The sequence below is a fragment of the Trametes versicolor genome (assembly GCF_000271585.1).
Source record: "Trametes versicolor FP-101664 SS1 unplaced genomic scaffold TRAVEscaffold_7, whole genome shotgun sequence".
NCBI classification, from domain to species: Eukaryota; Fungi; Basidiomycota; class Agaricomycetes; order Polyporales; family Polyporaceae; genus Trametes; species Trametes versicolor.
In genome coordinates, this window is record NW_007360327.1 from 2,261,451 (window position 1) to 2,277,369 (window position 15,919).

The 15,919-nt window shown below is 55.1% G+C and overlaps 5 protein-coding genes across 5 annotated transcripts; 1 reads left to right on the forward strand and 4 right to left on the reverse strand.

Moving 5' to 3' along the window:
• Positions 1-170: 170 nt before the first annotated feature.
• On the reverse strand, positions 171-2,933 carry TRAVEDRAFT_72824 (iron permease). The gene is made up of 11 exons (XM_008041706.1): positions 2,466-2,933; positions 2,309-2,399; positions 2,023-2,254; positions 1,855-1,960; positions 1,768-1,785; positions 1,543-1,713; positions 1,313-1,481; positions 1,220-1,260; positions 1,115-1,161; positions 693-1,057; positions 171-609 (listed from the first exon to the last, which is right to left on the reverse strand). The coding sequence occupies exons 1-11, from the start codon at positions 2,483-2,485 to the stop codon at positions 232-234; spliced, it is 1,638 nt and encodes a 545-aa protein (XP_008039897.1). The 5' UTR covers positions 2,486-2,933; the 3' UTR covers positions 171-231.
• Positions 2,934-4,715: 1,782 nt separating this feature from the next.
• On the forward strand, positions 4,716-7,226 carry TRAVEDRAFT_29797 (uncharacterized protein). Its single transcript, XM_008040982.1, has 21 exons — positions 4,716-4,828; positions 4,887-4,971; positions 5,036-5,049; positions 5,108-5,206; positions 5,267-5,276; positions 5,339-5,356; positions 5,410-5,435; positions 5,487-5,512; positions 5,573-5,604; positions 5,660-5,689; positions 5,728-5,734; positions 5,828-5,843; positions 5,902-5,944; positions 6,004-6,104; positions 6,169-6,228; positions 6,300-6,327; positions 6,385-6,442; positions 6,506-6,530; positions 6,622-6,796; positions 6,850-6,884; positions 6,948-7,226. The coding sequence occupies exons 1-21, from the start codon at positions 4,749-4,751 to the stop codon at positions 6,952-6,954; spliced, it is 975 nt and encodes a 324-aa protein (XP_008039173.1). The 5' UTR covers positions 4,716-4,748; the 3' UTR covers positions 6,955-7,226.
• Positions 7,227-7,952: 726 nt separating this feature from the next.
• Positions 7,953-9,335, reverse strand: TRAVEDRAFT_72826 (lysophospholipase; the record flags this gene model as incomplete). Its single annotated transcript, XM_008041707.1, has 7 exons — positions 8,934-9,335; positions 8,676-8,876; positions 8,499-8,597; positions 8,384-8,434; positions 8,290-8,319; positions 8,160-8,234; positions 7,953-8,111 (listed from the first exon to the last, which is right to left on the reverse strand). Exons 1-7 carry the CDS (start codon positions 9,300-9,302, stop codon positions 7,953-7,955), a joined length of 984 nt encoding a protein of 327 aa, XP_008039898.1. The 5' UTR covers positions 9,303-9,335.
• A 718-nt stretch (positions 9,336-10,053) lies between these two features.
• Positions 10,054-13,639, reverse strand: TRAVEDRAFT_126145 (lipase; the record flags this gene model as incomplete). Its single annotated transcript, XM_008041708.1, has 6 exons — positions 10,054-10,169; positions 10,227-10,487; positions 10,544-10,629; positions 10,684-10,797; positions 10,854-10,923; positions 13,402-13,639. 6 exons carry the CDS (start codon positions 13,637-13,639, stop codon positions 10,054-10,056), a joined length of 885 nt encoding a protein of 294 aa, XP_008039899.1.
• A 694-nt stretch (positions 13,640-14,333) lies between these two features.
• On the reverse strand, positions 14,334-15,522 carry TRAVEDRAFT_48911 (lipase; the record flags this gene model as incomplete). The annotated part of the gene is made up of 6 exons (XM_008041194.1): positions 14,334-14,446; positions 14,504-14,764; positions 14,823-14,908; positions 14,963-15,076; positions 15,131-15,200; positions 15,261-15,522. The coding sequence occupies 6 exons, from the start codon at positions 15,520-15,522 to the stop codon at positions 14,334-14,336; spliced, it is 906 nt and encodes a 301-aa protein (XP_008039385.1).
• Positions 15,523-15,919: the final 397 nt, after the last annotated feature.

Sequence of the window (15,919 nt, forward strand, 5' to 3'; positions counted from 1 at the left end):
CAACAATACTAACAAACCCCAAAGTAACATCTTTCGCAGAGCAGCCTGTCTGCCATGTGTATGTGTGCACAAACCTACTCGCAAGTCTCGAAAGCTACACCTGGCTTGTTCGCCCGGCTCGTCGCACGCAAGCACTCCGTAGCATCACAATAGTAGTGTCCTTCATTACGATAATGATACACACGGTCTACGCAATATCCCAATGCCCAATCCAAGACACGAAGCCCAAGTCTATCCCTCTGCCACCGGAACCTCTACGTCAGACGCAGCCGCCGTCTTCTTCTCTCCGCCAGCCCTCTCGCCCTCCTCATCCTGCTTCAGCCCCCACTTCTCGTCAAGCGAGTCCTTCCGGAGCTCGACCTCCTGCATGAGCAGGCACGTGAGCAGCCCCGCGCCTGAAATCCCCGCCATGACGCGCCAGATGAGCTGCGTCGCCTGCGCGAACGCGGCGCGCACCTCTGTGCGCTGCGGCTCTTGCAGCGAGGGGATTGTTGGGATCACGGCGTATGCGATCTGGACGCCCTTCGGGAGGGAGGCGGTGAATGAGGCGGGGAGCGTTTGGAGGAGTTTGGTTTGGAGGATCGTGCCTCCGATGACGATTCCCCAGCTCTGTGGGGCGCACAGAAGTCAGTCAGGGCCGTCTCACGTATGCGCACAGGATGGGTGCGGGGGAGAGACAGAGACAGACGTACCTGTGCAAAGCAGCGGAAGAAGGTGAAGAACGCAAGCGCGTGCGCGCTGTTCGAGAACGGGAGCGGCGCGAGGATGGCGAACTGCGTGCTGACCCAGATGATGCCGAGCCCGATCGCGAGCGGGACCTGGCAGCCAATGTACATCGCGCGCGAGGAGGTCTCGTCGAGGAGCGAGAGGATGCCGAAGCCGGCGACCATGAACGCCCAGCCGATGTAGTTCTGCGGGCGGTAGCGGCCGACGATCTGCACGGAGACGCCGCCGACGATGGCGAAGACGGGGATCATGACGCAGAAGATGATCATGTCGACGCCGGAGCCGATCGCGGTGGCCAGCTGCGAGGCTTGGAAGTACACCGGGAGGTAGTCTATATGTGGCGTGAGTTGGCGGTGCGCGTATGTACTAGTAGTACAGATGCACGCACAGAGGGAGACGATAGAGACCATCCCGTGGAAGAATGTCCCGAGGAATCTGCAAGTAAAAATTCAGCTCAAAGTTCGTTTGCTACGACTCGAGTGGGACGGCTCACCCGCTCAGCGTCGTGCGATTCGTGAAAAAGTATCTCGGGATCTGCCATTCCGATTAGTTGAGAGTACGACAACAATCAAAGTCGGGAGTTTACCGTGGGTCCCTTCAACCAGAAGTATTGCGTAACGAAGAAGGTTACAAGGCCAATCCCCCCGATGACGAGCGGGACGAGCACGTGAAAAGACGTCCAGGGGAAACGTAGGCCTCCCCATGTAATCGCTAGGAGGATAGAGACAGTGCTCCCAGTGATCAATCCAACTCCGCTGTAGAACCAAAGACGTGTCAGCTCCACGGCTCTGAACAGTAACGCCTTTGTACACTTACAGCCAGTCAATTTGGGCCAGCTTCTCGCGCAGCTCAGTCTTGGGTGTGTTCACTTGCAGGAAGATGAAAGTGAGAGGGAAGGCGATCCCGCAGAGAGGTAGGTTGAGGAAGAACAGCCAGCGCCATGCTCCCGAGTTTGCTATTGCGCCGCCTATCAATGGGCCCATAGCGCTATTGAGAGTCTAGTAAGTATAATGAAAGCATGGGTGCCTAAATTCCGCTCACCATGCAAGTGCCCAGACGCTTGATTGCATGCAAATATAGATAAGTCTCGACCAGTGCCACAACACGAGCCAAATGGACTGGACGTACGTGGCGACAATGCCCTGGAATTTCCCTCGCTCGGGGAGTGGAACCATATCCGCGTATATGATTTCTGTGATGGAGATACACCCTCCTCCGCCGAAGCCTTGGATAGCTGTCCATGCGAGAAGAATTGTTAGTCAGATGGAAAGGAGAGGTAACGACTAGCGAACGCACCTCTCCCTGCGATGAGCATGTTCATGTTCTGTGCAGAACCACAAACCGCGGAGCCGACCGCAAATACCAGGATGAACGTGAGCAGGACAGGCTTGCGTCCGAACCCAGATACGAGGTTGCCGACAAGTGGAATAACCGCGGTCGATGCGATGGTATACGCGCTGCCGGCCCAGACAAAGTCACTACCGTGGAGGTGTCCAACGATGGTAGGCAGAGCCGTAGTGATCGCTGTCTGAAATACCACGTTTGGTGACTCGATACGGCGTAATGAAGGATTGAAACTCACGAGATCCAGAGCGGTCAGCATGTCCACCACCAAGTTCGATATGTAGACCATCCAGAAGGCATATCCACGCTTGTAGACGACATTGGGAGCCCTACGACGCGTTTGTCACAAATCAGCTTATCCAATAGACAAACGACTCCGCTAGCGAGCAACTTACACAGTAGTCTGTGACTCCATGGTTGAGGTGTCTCCCTCTGCTTGTGTCGAGTCAAGCCCTAGAGGATCGGCAAGACTTGAGGGGTACTCCGGAGAGAAGGATGAGCTAGACCTCCAGTCTGCGCAAGACCTGGGTTCGAGGGCGTGCGCAGGCGTGGCGTGTCAAGGGCGGGGATAAGGCGAGGTGCGGCGGCATCTCTGCTCGAATATCTTCACTTGCATGCGTGTGGGCTGAGGCCGCCGGGGACTGGGGGCGGTATCTCAATCTGTCACCGAAGACAGAACTTAGAAGTCAGGGCAATACGCCGTGAACCTGGGCACTTCCCGTGGGTTCTTGCTTCTGTCGGAGCTGATCGATACGGCTGGCTGAGTCCTGGTCCACCCCAACGTCGACCAAGGTGGAGTCAGCAAGCACACCGCTGAGAGGCACCTAGAAGTGGCATATCTGTTGACACTGGATGGGAATTCGAAGTGTTCGCCCGAGTATGGAGGCATGCGAGATATCACAGACCAGTGCGTCTACCATCATCAAGGAACTCGGAAGGATGAATTTTTGGAATCGAGCGCTTGCGGAGTCGCCGCCGGACGGACGTGGCTTCCTTCGCTGAGACTTGGCCGCGCGCAGGTATGTTGTTATACGAGACGACCACACGATAGAGAGTCAAGGATGCCATCGTCGGTCGTCGCTGGTAGCGATGGGAAGGCTCGGAAGGTCCGAGGCCGGCGGCTGCCAGCAGCGAGCAACCATTCGCGTGGCTGTGCCGAGTTGCCGAGCCGACCGACGCAAACGCTCTCCCACCACCTTGGCTCTCTTTTGCATCCCGCCGGCACGGAGGCGAGGCTTGTCTGTTCAAACTCGGAACCTCGGATTCTTGAGTACTCGCACGGTCATCAAGAGGTTTCTCAGCGGAACGGCTTCATGCCACGGCTCACGAGCGCCGCTCAGTGGACCAAGCTGAGAGACCCACAAAAGTGTCCCGCTCTCGGCCAGTCCCTCTCGTACAGCCCACGGCCGCAGCGCAAGGGCGGCCTGACATTTGGACATGCATATATAGTCGTACAACTCGGTGTATCAATCTGTGAATCGCTTCTTCTTCGGAGTATCTCACAGATGCTGCTGCGCTTAACCGAGCGTTTATACGTTCAACCAGCTTGGCCCCGCACATTGCAAAGAACGCTACGCACTTCATGTGGCCTCTACCTGGACGAAGTGTACTAGCCATCACAATCCTCCGTATGTGGATCACACAGGATCACCAAACGATTCTCCACCATGGATTGATATCGAGGAACCGGCTTCTCCGGTCACACTCGGACGGTCAGCGTACTACCACACGAGTAGGGCACGCTAGCCCGGAAGCTCCTTGGAAGGCAGATTGTGCAGCTTCTTGCGGGAGTACGGCATCATAGGCGTGGCTCAACGTCACCTGCCGAGACAGCCATGGGAGCGACATCCTGAGCGAAGGATGATCAGTCTCCCGAATTGACCCTGCCTTCCCTGAGCGTCCCACACGGCTTGCACGCGAGGCTGGATTTCCCTATTCTGTCATCATGGATTGACATCTGCATAGCCTTTAGTGTCTACCAGTGCACATCTAATCAGTCTCTGACTTTAACGACGGACAGGCAGATCCGAGGCTTGTTTCGCGACGACGTTACGCCAGCTGATTTTTATGGTTTTCAGGGTACTGTATCTCCCTTCCTGGATACTCGGGCGCGACAACGTGTCAGGTCATGTTCAGTGTTCGACCCATGAACGAACTATATGGGAATGGCTGAACCTTCTAAACTGTCATAAGCATTTTCCTCGGCAATGAAACTAGTCGACATCCAAAGAGAACCCTGGTAACAGTGCGTTATGGGGATCCCGACTGCGCCCCAACCACATGCGATGCAATGCGGCGCCCCGCGGCGGAGGTTCTAGTAGGTATTCCTCCATTGTCAGTGGCGCTCTTACGTTGATCTGAGCATTCATCATTTTCCGGGCGCATCTTGCACATCTCACGTTGATACATTTCGACAGCTTCACGTCCCTTCAACACGCCGACATCTATAGCAGTTCGCTTCGGCGCCCTGAGAAGGCACAAATGGCGTATTGTAGGGCGTAGGTGCCTGTGCGTCTATTCGAACGCGTTCGTGAAACTTTGTTTCGTAGGAGGCGCAAATTGGACCTGTATACGGCGTATAAATACTCAGTACTCAAGCCCTGCCTCGCGCTGGACACCCGTCCTCTCTCCTTCGGAACCTTTTTCTCGGGACCTCCGGTATACACTAGACGACTGAAATGGCCACCTCGATATTCAAGGAGATCAGTCTCGGCGGTACGCTGGGGGTTACGTTTATCGGTGTCTGCGTGTCGTCGATGTGCGCTCAGCGTTTTAAAACAGATCGCTTATATGTTGCTCATCATTTGTCGCAACAGGCTTTACGGCGTGACGTGCCTACAGACGTTTACTTACTATCGCTCAGCGAAAGCGAAGAACGATGGCTGGCTATTGTGGAGTCTGGTACCTCTAATCGTCTTTCCGTTCGGTAACGCTAAGCTCACATGCGTATTTCCCGCTTCCGTAGGTCGCAGCACTGCTGTTAGTATCCATACTCTGCCCTCTTTTCCACGTATATTTTCTCAAGATAAAATTTCAGCGCTTTTGACAGTGCTCACCAGGCGGTTGTTATCCATGCCGTGTACAACTATCTCGTCCTAGACTTTGCCAACCCTTTCAAGGTGATAAATTTAGTGTGGTACGTCTAACGCTCCTTTGACATTTATCTCTGCACGGGGTTCACGAAACGTGTTTCTAGGAGCATCCCGGTAGGCCCTCAATTATATATACTTACGTGCGGGCCCTGATTGTCTTTGGGGTTTCTGTGCAGACCGAAGTTGTACTGAATGTGAACATTCATCATTGTCCTTGTTTTGATCGGTGCTAATGACTTAAACGCAGGCGATTCTTGCCCTCATCCTCAACGGGTGAGTTCCAATTCCTGGAGATAGACAGGACTGTGACTGAACTATGTCTAGATTTCTGACATTCCGTCTATGGAAACGTACGCTCCATAGCACAATTCAGCACCATCTACTATACTAACATCGTGCCTTTCTTCCAGTGAGCACGCGGTACTACCTGACTGCCATCGCGGTGAGCAACCAACTGTTTCATCATACCCATGCATCCGATGCTAACCGTGCTCTAGGCTACCCTGTCTATCGGAAACTTCGGTACGCGACATATATGCTGCACTGTCATGTTTCATCCAGGCTGAACCTACATTCAATGCCTAGGAACGAACCTCGGTAAGTCTTCGTAGCTTACTTTGCCCGAGTGAAACCTCGTTGTCTCTAACGTCATCGTCCGAGTGCAGCATACGCTATCCGCGGGTGAGCTCGCGCATGCGCTCGTATTCATCTTTGTGATCCTGATTACTACCGACTACAGGTTCCAGTACAACAACATTTTCGCGGCGGAGACGATCCTCCGGGTAAATCCCACAAATTATAATATCGAGAGCTCGCGACTTACCAGCTGTATTTGGCACAGACGCAAGGAATCGCAGGCCTTTGTATCTCCGTCACCACCGAGGCTATGATCTCGTTCTCGCTCGCGTACTACCTTCACAGACGCCGCACTGGCCTGCGCAAGTAAGCACTGGGCCGTGCCCACCCAACCGCCGGTTACGTCTGCGACGCTAACGGGATCTTCAAGGTCCAACGATATCATCACGAAGCTCATCGCACTCACAGTCACTACCGGGATGCTCACTACGTAAGGCGCCGCTACTGTACGTACCCAACACAACCACTAACTAAACATTTTCCACCTACGGCACGCTGCAGACTTTTCAACGTTGCGGATCTTATCGCTGTGCGTTTGGATTGTCTTTATGGTCGCATGATAAAACTCAATGATCGAGTTTTACAGTACGTTACCGCGCACGACAATCTTTACGTCCTCTTCTTCAACTTCATGCTCGGCAAACGTACGTACTCCCGCTCCCGTCCCTTCGCGCGCGCTTGTGTGGATGACTGATCGCCACCCGCAGTATACGCCAACTCTCTTCTGACGTCGTACGTCTGCAGTCGATCATCTCAACTCGAAGGCGAATCACCGCTCACCACCACGCTTTTGTGGCCCCTACTGCGATCTTTGCCTCCGCAGACTGAACAGCCGCGACTACGTGCTCGGGCTGATGGGCGATGGCAGCGGCCAGGGCCCGTCCGACCACGAGACGCTCAAGTTGCCACCGTCGAGCGCGGGCTCGGGCTCAAGCCGTCCGCGCGTCGCGTCGCCGCACGCCGCGGTGCACATCGCGATGGACCGCTTCGTTGTGTCGGTGAGTGTTTTCGCATTTCGGCCAAGGGACTGCGCTGAACCGCGCTGCGACAGGACTCGCTGTCGACCTCGGCGACGAAGTACGAGAGGTGGGTGCCTGTGTTATTCCGCCGGGGGCCTGATAGTTTAGGTGCTAATCACGTACATGGCAGCGTTTGATAGGGGCGCTGCTTCTCGGCGCGCGGAGTCGTGGTGGTAGTGCTCGGGATCATCGAAGGTGTGCTATTTATGCCCTGCCAGTGCATCCGGGCGCACCGCTGGCTAGACATACGTTCGATATGTATCGTTGTCTCGAAGAACTGCAGGGCTCTGTATGTGGACTGTCGTTCTTGACCGCTTGTTTGATCGTTTGGATGTTTTTCATGTTGCTCTAAGTTGTTGTAACTCTACTAGGCCTGTTGTATATATCGCCGACGACTCGGTGTCGTTCCACTGGACTGCCTGTCATCTAGCGCAACGACAGCGGCCCCCATATTCGAACCGGCTTTCTTCCGCGTCGGAACCATCGATCATGAGAACTCGAATCCAAGTAGCCCTAGTTCAATGTATTGTGCCGCCGGGAGATGGCCGTGCTCGCACGCGTTCGAGGTCGCTTCTTTCATTATGCACTTGACGGTACCTGCAAGTTTAGTGGGAAGAAGATGCTAGCGGCGGGGAAGAGCAGGGCTTAGAAGCTTCGAGCCCCTTGGCTCCTGCACGTAACGTCGGCGGCCGCTCGGAGAAGGCAGCAGTCAGTACCACTACGACATCCCGCCCAGGAATGCCGCCGGAGATGTGCCTTCCGCCGCCATCATGTTGCTCATCACTGCGGAGCGCAGATGGATATAGTGTAAAATGGAAGTAAGTAGTCGCGGTGAGAGTACGATTAGACACACTACCACCTCAGTCATGGAGTCGCTGCGGTCTACATTACGACGCATCAGCCTCCGCGGAGCTACAAGCTCCGTCGTATTCGTAGCTTGATGCTGACAGTTCGTAATTCGACTACGATATTTCAACAAACTCTATAGGACATGCGAAAAACACAGACACCCAATACAATTAGCAGGCTGTGAACGAGAAGCACAGAACCCGCGCGAGGCCGCCTCGTCTCACACACCGAGACGGCCGTAATCTCTGTCCTCGGCAGATATGCCATACGCCCCCACACCGGTATCCTAAGGCACTGCAGATTCTGCTTCCGCAGCAGCATCCTGCGCTGAGGGAGTTTCAGGTTGCGACGCGCGTTTGGAGCGCTCGAGCATCCAAGCGATGCAGTCGTCCATGTACTTCTCTTTGACGCCATTCGGCTCGTGCACCAGTTCGTGGTACCCGTCCTGCGAGAACATGAGGTACAAGTATGGTGATGCACACGGAGTGCGTACCTCGATAGCATTGAACTGCTTGTCCTCGGCAGGGATGTTCTCGTAGAACTCTTGTGCAGCTTTGAAAGAAGTCACCTGTATAAGAGCACGTCAGAAATGAAAGCGCTGCTTGAGTCGCTGATATCCTCACCCTATCCGCGGTGCCATGCATGAAGAGTACCTGGCGAATATAGCGCATCAGTCGCATGCGTTGCCCTCACAAACAGATAGAGAAAGGGACAGACAGGTAGGGTCTTCGGCCAGTTCTTGTATTCGTGCTTATACAACCGCTCGCCCTGGGAAATTTATATCAGCACTTCCGCGGCACCTCGTGAGGCGGTGCAGGTGCAGGGCCCGTACGTTGTTCAGAGTATCTGAGAGACATCTTAATGAGCCTTTTTGTATGATCATTGGATCCGTCTCTAATGCCGCCTTCACTGCCGGGTCGTGCGAGAGGTACTATGGGCAAATGAAACCGAGTCATGAGTATAAGTGACGAGGAGTGAGCATTGCAGAGTAAGATGAGCCGAGGCTTACGTCGTTCGGCAAGGAGGCATCGAACAGCAGGTTCGGAAGAATCAGGCTCAGCGTTTCCGCAGCAACCCGGAGAGATCGCGACGTCGAAACAAACTGTAACAACAGCGTGCTCGAGGGAATGACACCAGACAAGAGTGCGATGGACTCCTGTGACGGTGGCGGAGAGGTCCGCGTCGCGAACGCGAGTATAAGCGCCCCGCCCTAGAAGAGGGGCCCGGTCAGCTCGTAGTTACGTAGCTCAGAGTGCATGGCACTTGCCATAGAGTGCCCCATCGTGAACAGTGGCAAGCCAGGGTACTCCTTGTGCAGACGCTTGAGCCACCACTCGATGTCGCTAAGCTGGTCGTGGAGGTTCGTTCTCCCGTACGAGCTCTTCCTGCTCCTGTGTGCCGCATCCAGCGCGGTGCGCCCGAAGCCGCGCTGGTCAAACGCAAAGACGGCAATCCCCTCGGAGGCGCATCGGCTATGTGCCCATTCGTACCGGGCGATGTGCTCAGAGAAGCCGTGCACGTAGAGGAGCACCGCGCGAGGCGTGTCGGCCACATAGGTACGCGTGTAGAATTGCGTGCCGTCGTATCCAGGGAGCCATTCTTCCTTGTAGGCTTTCGTTGAGGGCCTTGACGCCATAATCGTAGAACTGGCAATCACAACGCGTGTTCGTGTCGTTGGGGATGGAGGACTGTTCGTTGAGCCACGAGAGGTCTGTCGTGGGTCGAGGCAAGAGCGCGAAAACGCACAGTTCCGTAGGGTGATGGGCAGGCACAGCGTCAGAACGGTCCAATAGAGTTTCGGGTGACAGCATTCCAGGCTTTCGGGTTCCGAGTACAAGCTTGTGCGCGGCAGCTCCTATTATACTGCAACCAATCGCCGCCCAGCTGAACGCCGCGCGGATTCAGCGTCACTGCTACTAGAGGCAGGCGGTGTAATAGCATCCGCATAGTCCTTGACAGATGGTAAATGCATGAAGCGAGAATCCCTGCGCGAATCATGATTGTGGCAGAAGACGAAGAGCAGCCGGCGCTACAGAGATTCGCACAAGACCAGCCTCGACGTCGCATGGTACTACAGCCGCAGGAGCGAGACACATTCTACGCACGTTCGCCACTACCTCGATATTGTTATGGACTTTTCCGAGAGAGATATGGGATCACTCCAGCACCCTCGCGGTAAGGTGCGAATGCTCTCATACGGCCAGGAACCCGGACCTGAGATCCTGTGAGAATATGCCTCATTGTTCCTATGTGGCCGAACAGAGAGATACTGGTAGATTAAATTCACTAATGTCCATCCAATAAGCAAGTTACATAGTCCATATACCAATGTCTTACCCAGCAGTCATATGCCGGTGAAATGCATGCACGTCATGCACAGAGGCCCACTACTGACACTCGCCCATCTCAATGCCCTGATATGGGCCGTTGTGGTTGTCCGGGTTGCCCTGGAAGATGGTGGGCACGTCGCCTGTGCTGCACTGAGTGCTTGGGTTGTCTTGACCTGTGTACACGAGTCATCAGCCTGGGATTCGAATACAAACGACGTGGAGCATCGTACCTGGACAAGACACCCAGGTGCCAGAATCCTGGATGTGGATTTCGCCCGACGGGTGGTGATACCCCAGGAAGCGGCCAGGCAGTATGGGCACGAGGTCCTCCATGTTGTTGATGTGTTGCACTTGCACCCCCGAGCCGTCGACGAAGTTCGCGAACGCCTGGTTCCCGACGCGCGGAAGCGCGTATCCGACGAATCGCACAGCCACGTCCGACGGGACTTGCAGGTGTAAGAACATTGCATCGAGGATGCCGACCGCCGCGCCTGTACCCATCTGGATCAGCAGGTGTGCAGACTAAGTCGGTATGAGGGCCGCTCACCGAGCGAGTGCGCTGCAACGGTGACCTTCTTCGGGCCGAACTTGGAGAGCCCTGTCTGTACGGCTTGCAGGATATCCGCCGCGGTCCTGTGTACAGGTCAGACAAGCTGTGCTGATGCAAATGCCCTGGGTGAGACTAACTTCTGCTGAGACGCGGTGAAGCCCATGTGTGTCTGGATGCCTGCAGGGGCGCCGGGGAAGAGAGCGCTGGATACACTCTCAAGAATGATGTCGACGTCGGTGAGGACAGGGTCACTGATGCATACGCCAGTAAGCACGCGCTACAGCAGTGCGAGACGGAAACGGCCTACATTTCAGAGAAGTTGGTCCCTTGGTGGGAGACAATTATTTCGCCCGACGGAGGGTTGAACCCGACATACCCTAAGCCGCGCGGAAGCATGTGAGCGGGCTACGCGCGCACTATGTACGGCGTGAAGGCGGAGAAGTACTCACAAAATTGGACCTTGTTACCGTCACCTCCAGCAGCGATAGGGATGAACGACGGATTCGCTTCGCAGTTAGCACCGCAGCTCCAGGCTAGGGCGATAGAAGGAGGGCAGTATCCGACTGCCGCAAAGTGAGTGTACGGTAGGAAGGCCGCAATATCCGCACCGCTCAGAGGAGTGATGCTCTGAGCCGCGGGGGCAATTGGGGATGCAGCCGCCCCCCGGCCGAATGCTGCCAGAAGAAACGGCACAAATCCGCTAAACACGAAGGAGGCCAGCATCATGCGCGCGAAGCGGGCAGCGAGTGATATCGTTCAGGTTGTGTGGCGGTAGAGAACATACTAGCGGACTGCAAGATGAGGCCTTATAGCGCCGGCAGTGGCTTGCCTGGAAGCAGGTGCCTCGACGGAGATGGCTGGTTGCATGTGCAGCACCAATTGAACGAAGGCTGGCAATGTAGCACCCCTGAAGCAGGCACGCTAAACGTGAACGTGCGGAGGGCGGCTCCGTCAAGTGCACCGCACAGCCTGAAGACAGGATTGGATCGCCTAGACAAAGTCGTGGCGCCTGCTAGCCGGAGGTGCATCAGATTGGGCGTCGGTATCATTTCACCTGCGGTATTCCCGGTGACGGGCGTGGATAGCACGGCCAGAAGGATCGCATTATGAAAAAGAACATCTGTCCGGAGTGGACGAATGACCAAAGACTTGGCCGAGCGCAGACCCGGAGCGTTTTGCCGGGTGTAGGCCAGCTATAACCAGGGACAGAGAATGCAGCCTGCGCATGATGAGAACCATAGAACCTGATAGGATTCAGACAGCGTGAGCGACTATGGCTATGCATGTTACTCACCATCCGATGCCCCACCTGTACCTATTCGATATGCACAGTCTGTACGTTGAAGTCACTACCGGGGGTCATCATATGCATGCTCCTACCGCGACGACGTGTGTAATCATGGGGGAGCAGGAGGTGGTGCTGGCAGAGCACGAAAGTCCCGCAAATGCCTCCGCAGAATACATCAGCCACAGCGGAGTAGCGGGATTTTAACCTTCTTTGGATAGCTCTCAGGCGCCGGAATAGGCGTGAGTCGGGGACTCCTTGAACTTGAATATGTTCGACGCCGTCGACTTTGTCTCCCCTAAGCAAACGAAAATTAATTTTGTCGAGGTCTAGGGAGGAGGACCATCACATGAATGCGTCGACTTTAAAGTGAGCTTACACTACTCACGACGTTGCACGATCAAGCTACTTACTGCCAGCCGAGACACATCTACGCACTTGTAGGTACCACCTCAGTGATGTGCCTCGAGAGACTAGAAATTATTCAAGCACGCTTCCAGATAGGCGCGGTTCTTGTAATCAAGATGCCAAATTTGTATAATCTTACACGATCCACATCATTGAACCCAGTGAAACGCATGCACACACCCCGACATCATACGCAGTCAGAAGAGGCCCGCTACTCACACTTGCCAAAATCGATGCCCTGGTATGGGCCGTTGTGATTATTCGGGTTTCCTTGGAAAATAGTGGGCACGTCTCCAGTGGAGCACTCGGTGCTCGGGTTATCTTGGCCTGTGCATACCGCTCGCTCAGCTTCTCGTCCCGCGAGTTCATCAGAAGCCTCACGCACCTGGACACGACACCCAGCTGCCCGAGTCCAGGATATGAAGCTCGCCCGACGGGTGGTGGTACCCCAGGAAGCGGCCGGGCAGGATAGGAACGAGGTCCTCCATGTTATTGATGTGCTGCACCTGCACGCCGGAGCCGTCGACGAAGTCCGCGAACGCCTGGTTACCGACGCGCGGAAGCGCGTACCCGATGAACCGGATTGCTACGTCCGACGCGACGTTCAGACGGAAGAACATGGCGTCAAGGAGGCCCATGGCTGCGCCTGTGTACGTATGCGTGAGTGTTTATTCTGAGCATCAGTAGTAGCCACGCAAGATGCTTACCCAGCGAATGCGCAGCGATAGTGATTTTGTTCGCATTGAACTTGGTGAGGCCCGTCTGCACGGCCTGCAGAATATCCGCCGCAGTCCTGTTTATGTCAACCTCTGTTAGGCAAGGGGGGCTGATGCGAATGCACGGAGATGACTAACTTCTGCTGGGATATGGTGAAGCCCATGTGGGTTTCAACGCCTGCAGGGGTGCCGGGAAAGAGGATGTTGGAAAGACCTTGGAGGATGATGTCGATGTTTGCGAGGATTGGGTCACTAATACGAGTGAGCGCACGCTGCAGGCGCACAGAGCGGAAACCGCGTACATTTCGGAGAAATTCGTTCCTTGGTGGGAGACGATAATTTCGCCTGACGGAGGGTTGAACCCGACATACCCTGGGCGGCGAGGGAGGACATTCAAGTTAGCGTCGGGGTTTTTCATAACACGAGGCCCGCGGGGATGCACTCACAGAACTGCGTCGTGTCACCGTCCCCTCCGGCCGCGATGGGGACGAAAGACGGGTTCGCCTCGCAGTTGGCGCCGCAGCTCCATGTCAAGGTTGCAGACGGACGGCAGTAGCCGACCGCTGCGAAGTGCGTGTAGGGCAGGAAGGCCGCAATGTCCGCGTCGCTCAAAGTGGTGATGCCCTGGGCCGCGGGCGTAGCTGGAGAGGCGGCTGCCCCCAGACCGAATGCTGCCAGTATCATAGGTGCACATACACCGATTTGGTAGGAAATCAGCATTGTGCGCGTGTAGTAGATGGTATGCGAAGATCGAAGTGTGGGAGTGAGGAGGGCAGACTTGCGCATGCTGAGGTCTTATAGCACCGGACAACACGACTGGCAGCTAGAACCCGGTCTCCTAGGTAGAGGCCTCTTGAATCCCATAGCTCGTCGCATGTGCAGCACCAGTGAGAAGAAGTTGAACGATGGAATGTCCCTGAGGCAGGTACATCGACCGCACCGGCTCCGTCAAGTACACCGCAGCGCCAAAAGACACAATTGAATCATCTTCGCAAAGTCATGACGCCTGATAATGAAAGATACATCACACTAGACATTGCCATTGTCGTACCTGAGGAAGCTTCGGGCGCGCGGAGAGAACAGTTGCCTTGAGCGGACGCTCGACCTAGAACTTGGCCTCGAAGCAGAGACGCGGAGCGCTGATCCGGGGGTATGTTAGGTATATATAGTGTAGTATACAGAGCTAGAGAACGTGCGCAAGGTGAGAGCTACAGAGCTTGATGAACTTTGATCAGCCTAAGTGAATATGGTAGTGAACAAAACTTACTATTAACCGTCTTGTATATACTACGAGCAGCGAATGAGCGTGCATCTTAATGTCAGGGTCAGGGGTGATGTGTGCGTTTCTACCCATCCAAATAGCAAATAAGCTCGCTAATTAGCATCTGCCCATCTCGATGCCTTGGTATGGGCCGTTGTGGTTGTTGAGGTTGCTGCGGAAGACGGTGGGCACGTCTCCAGTGGTGCACCGGGTGCTCGGGTTCTCTTGTCCTACGTACACGAAATCATCAGCATCCCAATTTGCACGATGCTTGAGATATCACGCACCTGGACACGACACCCAGATGCCCGAGTTCTGAATATGGATCTCGCCCGACGGATGTCGATACCCAAGAAAGCGACCGGGAAGGATCGGTACGAGGTCCTTCTTGTTGTTGATGTACACCACCTGCACCCCGGAGTCGTCGACGAAGTCCGCGAATGCCTGGTTTCCGACGCGCGGTAGCGCGTACCCGATGAAGCGCACCATCACGTCCGCTGGAACATGCAAGCGTAGAAACATCGCGTCGAGGAGGCCGACCGCCGCGCCTATGTTCATTCTCGTAAGAGTCCGTCCTTATCATGCGTGGTTTTGTGGGATGCTTACCAAGGGAGTGACCGGTTACGGTGACCTTTTTCGCATTGAACTTGATGAGCCCTGTCTGCACGGCTTGCAATATGACATCCGCCGTCCTGTATGCAAGTCAGACAAGAAGCGATGGAGTAGATGCGGGGGACAAGCTCGACTTCTTCTGGGATTTGGCGAATCCGCTATGTATCTGGATACCCTCAGGGACTCCAGGGAAGACGTCTTTGTCAAGATTTTCGAACAGGATATTAATGTCTCTCAGGACAGGGTCACTAACACACGTAGATAAGCAAGCGTTGCAGCTATTCAAAGACGAAATGACGTACATCTTGGTGAAGTTCGTCCCTTGGTGTGAAACGATAATCTCGCTCGACGGGAGGTGGAACCCGACATACCCTGGACCGCAAGGACACACGTTAGCCTGCTACAGACATGGGACGCGCGGGGTGCACTCACAGAACTGGATCTTGTTACCGTCCCCTCCAGCCGCGATGGGAATAAATGAGGGGTTTGTCTCGCAGTTAGCACCGCAGATCCAGGCAAGAGTTACAGAGGGAGGGCAGTAAGCGACAGCCGCGAAGCGCGTGTAGGGCAGGAAAGACGCAATGTCCGCGTTGCTCAGCGTGATGATAGCCTGGGGGTCGGGCGCTGCTGGAGATACAGCCGCACCCAGGCCGAGGGTTGCCAGTAGCAAGGGTGCGAAGACACTGAGAATCATGCCCTCGAAACAGATTGCAAATGAATGTTGATGTGCAGCAGCGAGGAGAGCATACTTGCATACGGTGACCGGGTGAGGTCGCGGAGTCCTGAATAACATGACTGGCAGCTAGACTTCCGTTTGTCCTTGACACCTATCGCTCGTTATATATGCAGTATTGACTGGACGGAGGCGGAGGCAACATCCCCGAAGCATGAACATCGATCGGGTCCGTCAAGTGAACCGCCCGGCCGGGGGACGATCAAATTTTGTTGGAAGGATCGTGTGCCCCCTAATGAGAGATGTATCATATTGCGCATTGGTACCATCGTACTTCGGGAAACCCCGGACGTGTGGGGATGGCAGATGTGCCAAATAACACGGAGCGCACATGTGTCTTGAATGAACGCTCGGTTTG

What these genes read in the sequence shown, in the direction of transcription:
- TRAVEDRAFT_29797 (XM_008040982.1), top strand. Translation starts at nt 4,749, where the DNA reads ATGGCCACCTCGATATTCAAGGAGATCAGTCTCGGCGGTACGCTGGGG. An exon ending in CGCCGCACTGGCCTGCGCAA is followed by an intron (nt 6,105 to 6,168) that starts GTAAGCACTGGG and finishes GGGATCTTCAAG; the next exon opens with GTCCAACGATATCATCACGA. An exon ending in TGGACCGCTTCGTTGTGTCG is followed by an intron (nt 6,797 to 6,849) that starts GTGAGTGTTTTC and finishes GCGCTGCGACAG; the next exon opens with GACTCGCTGTCGACCTCGGC.
- TRAVEDRAFT_72824 (XM_008041706.1), bottom strand. Translation starts at nt 2,485, where the DNA reads ATGGAGTCACAGACTACTGT. An exon ending in ATGGAGTCACAGACTACTGT is followed by an intron (nt 2,400 to 2,465) that starts GTAAGTTGCTCG and finishes AACGCGTCGTAG; the next exon opens with GGCTCCCAATGTCGTCTACA. An exon ending in TCTTCCGCTGCTTTGCACAG is followed by an intron (nt 610 to 692) that starts GTACGTCTGTCT and finishes TGCGCCCCACAG; the next exon opens with AGCTGGGGAATCGTCATCGG.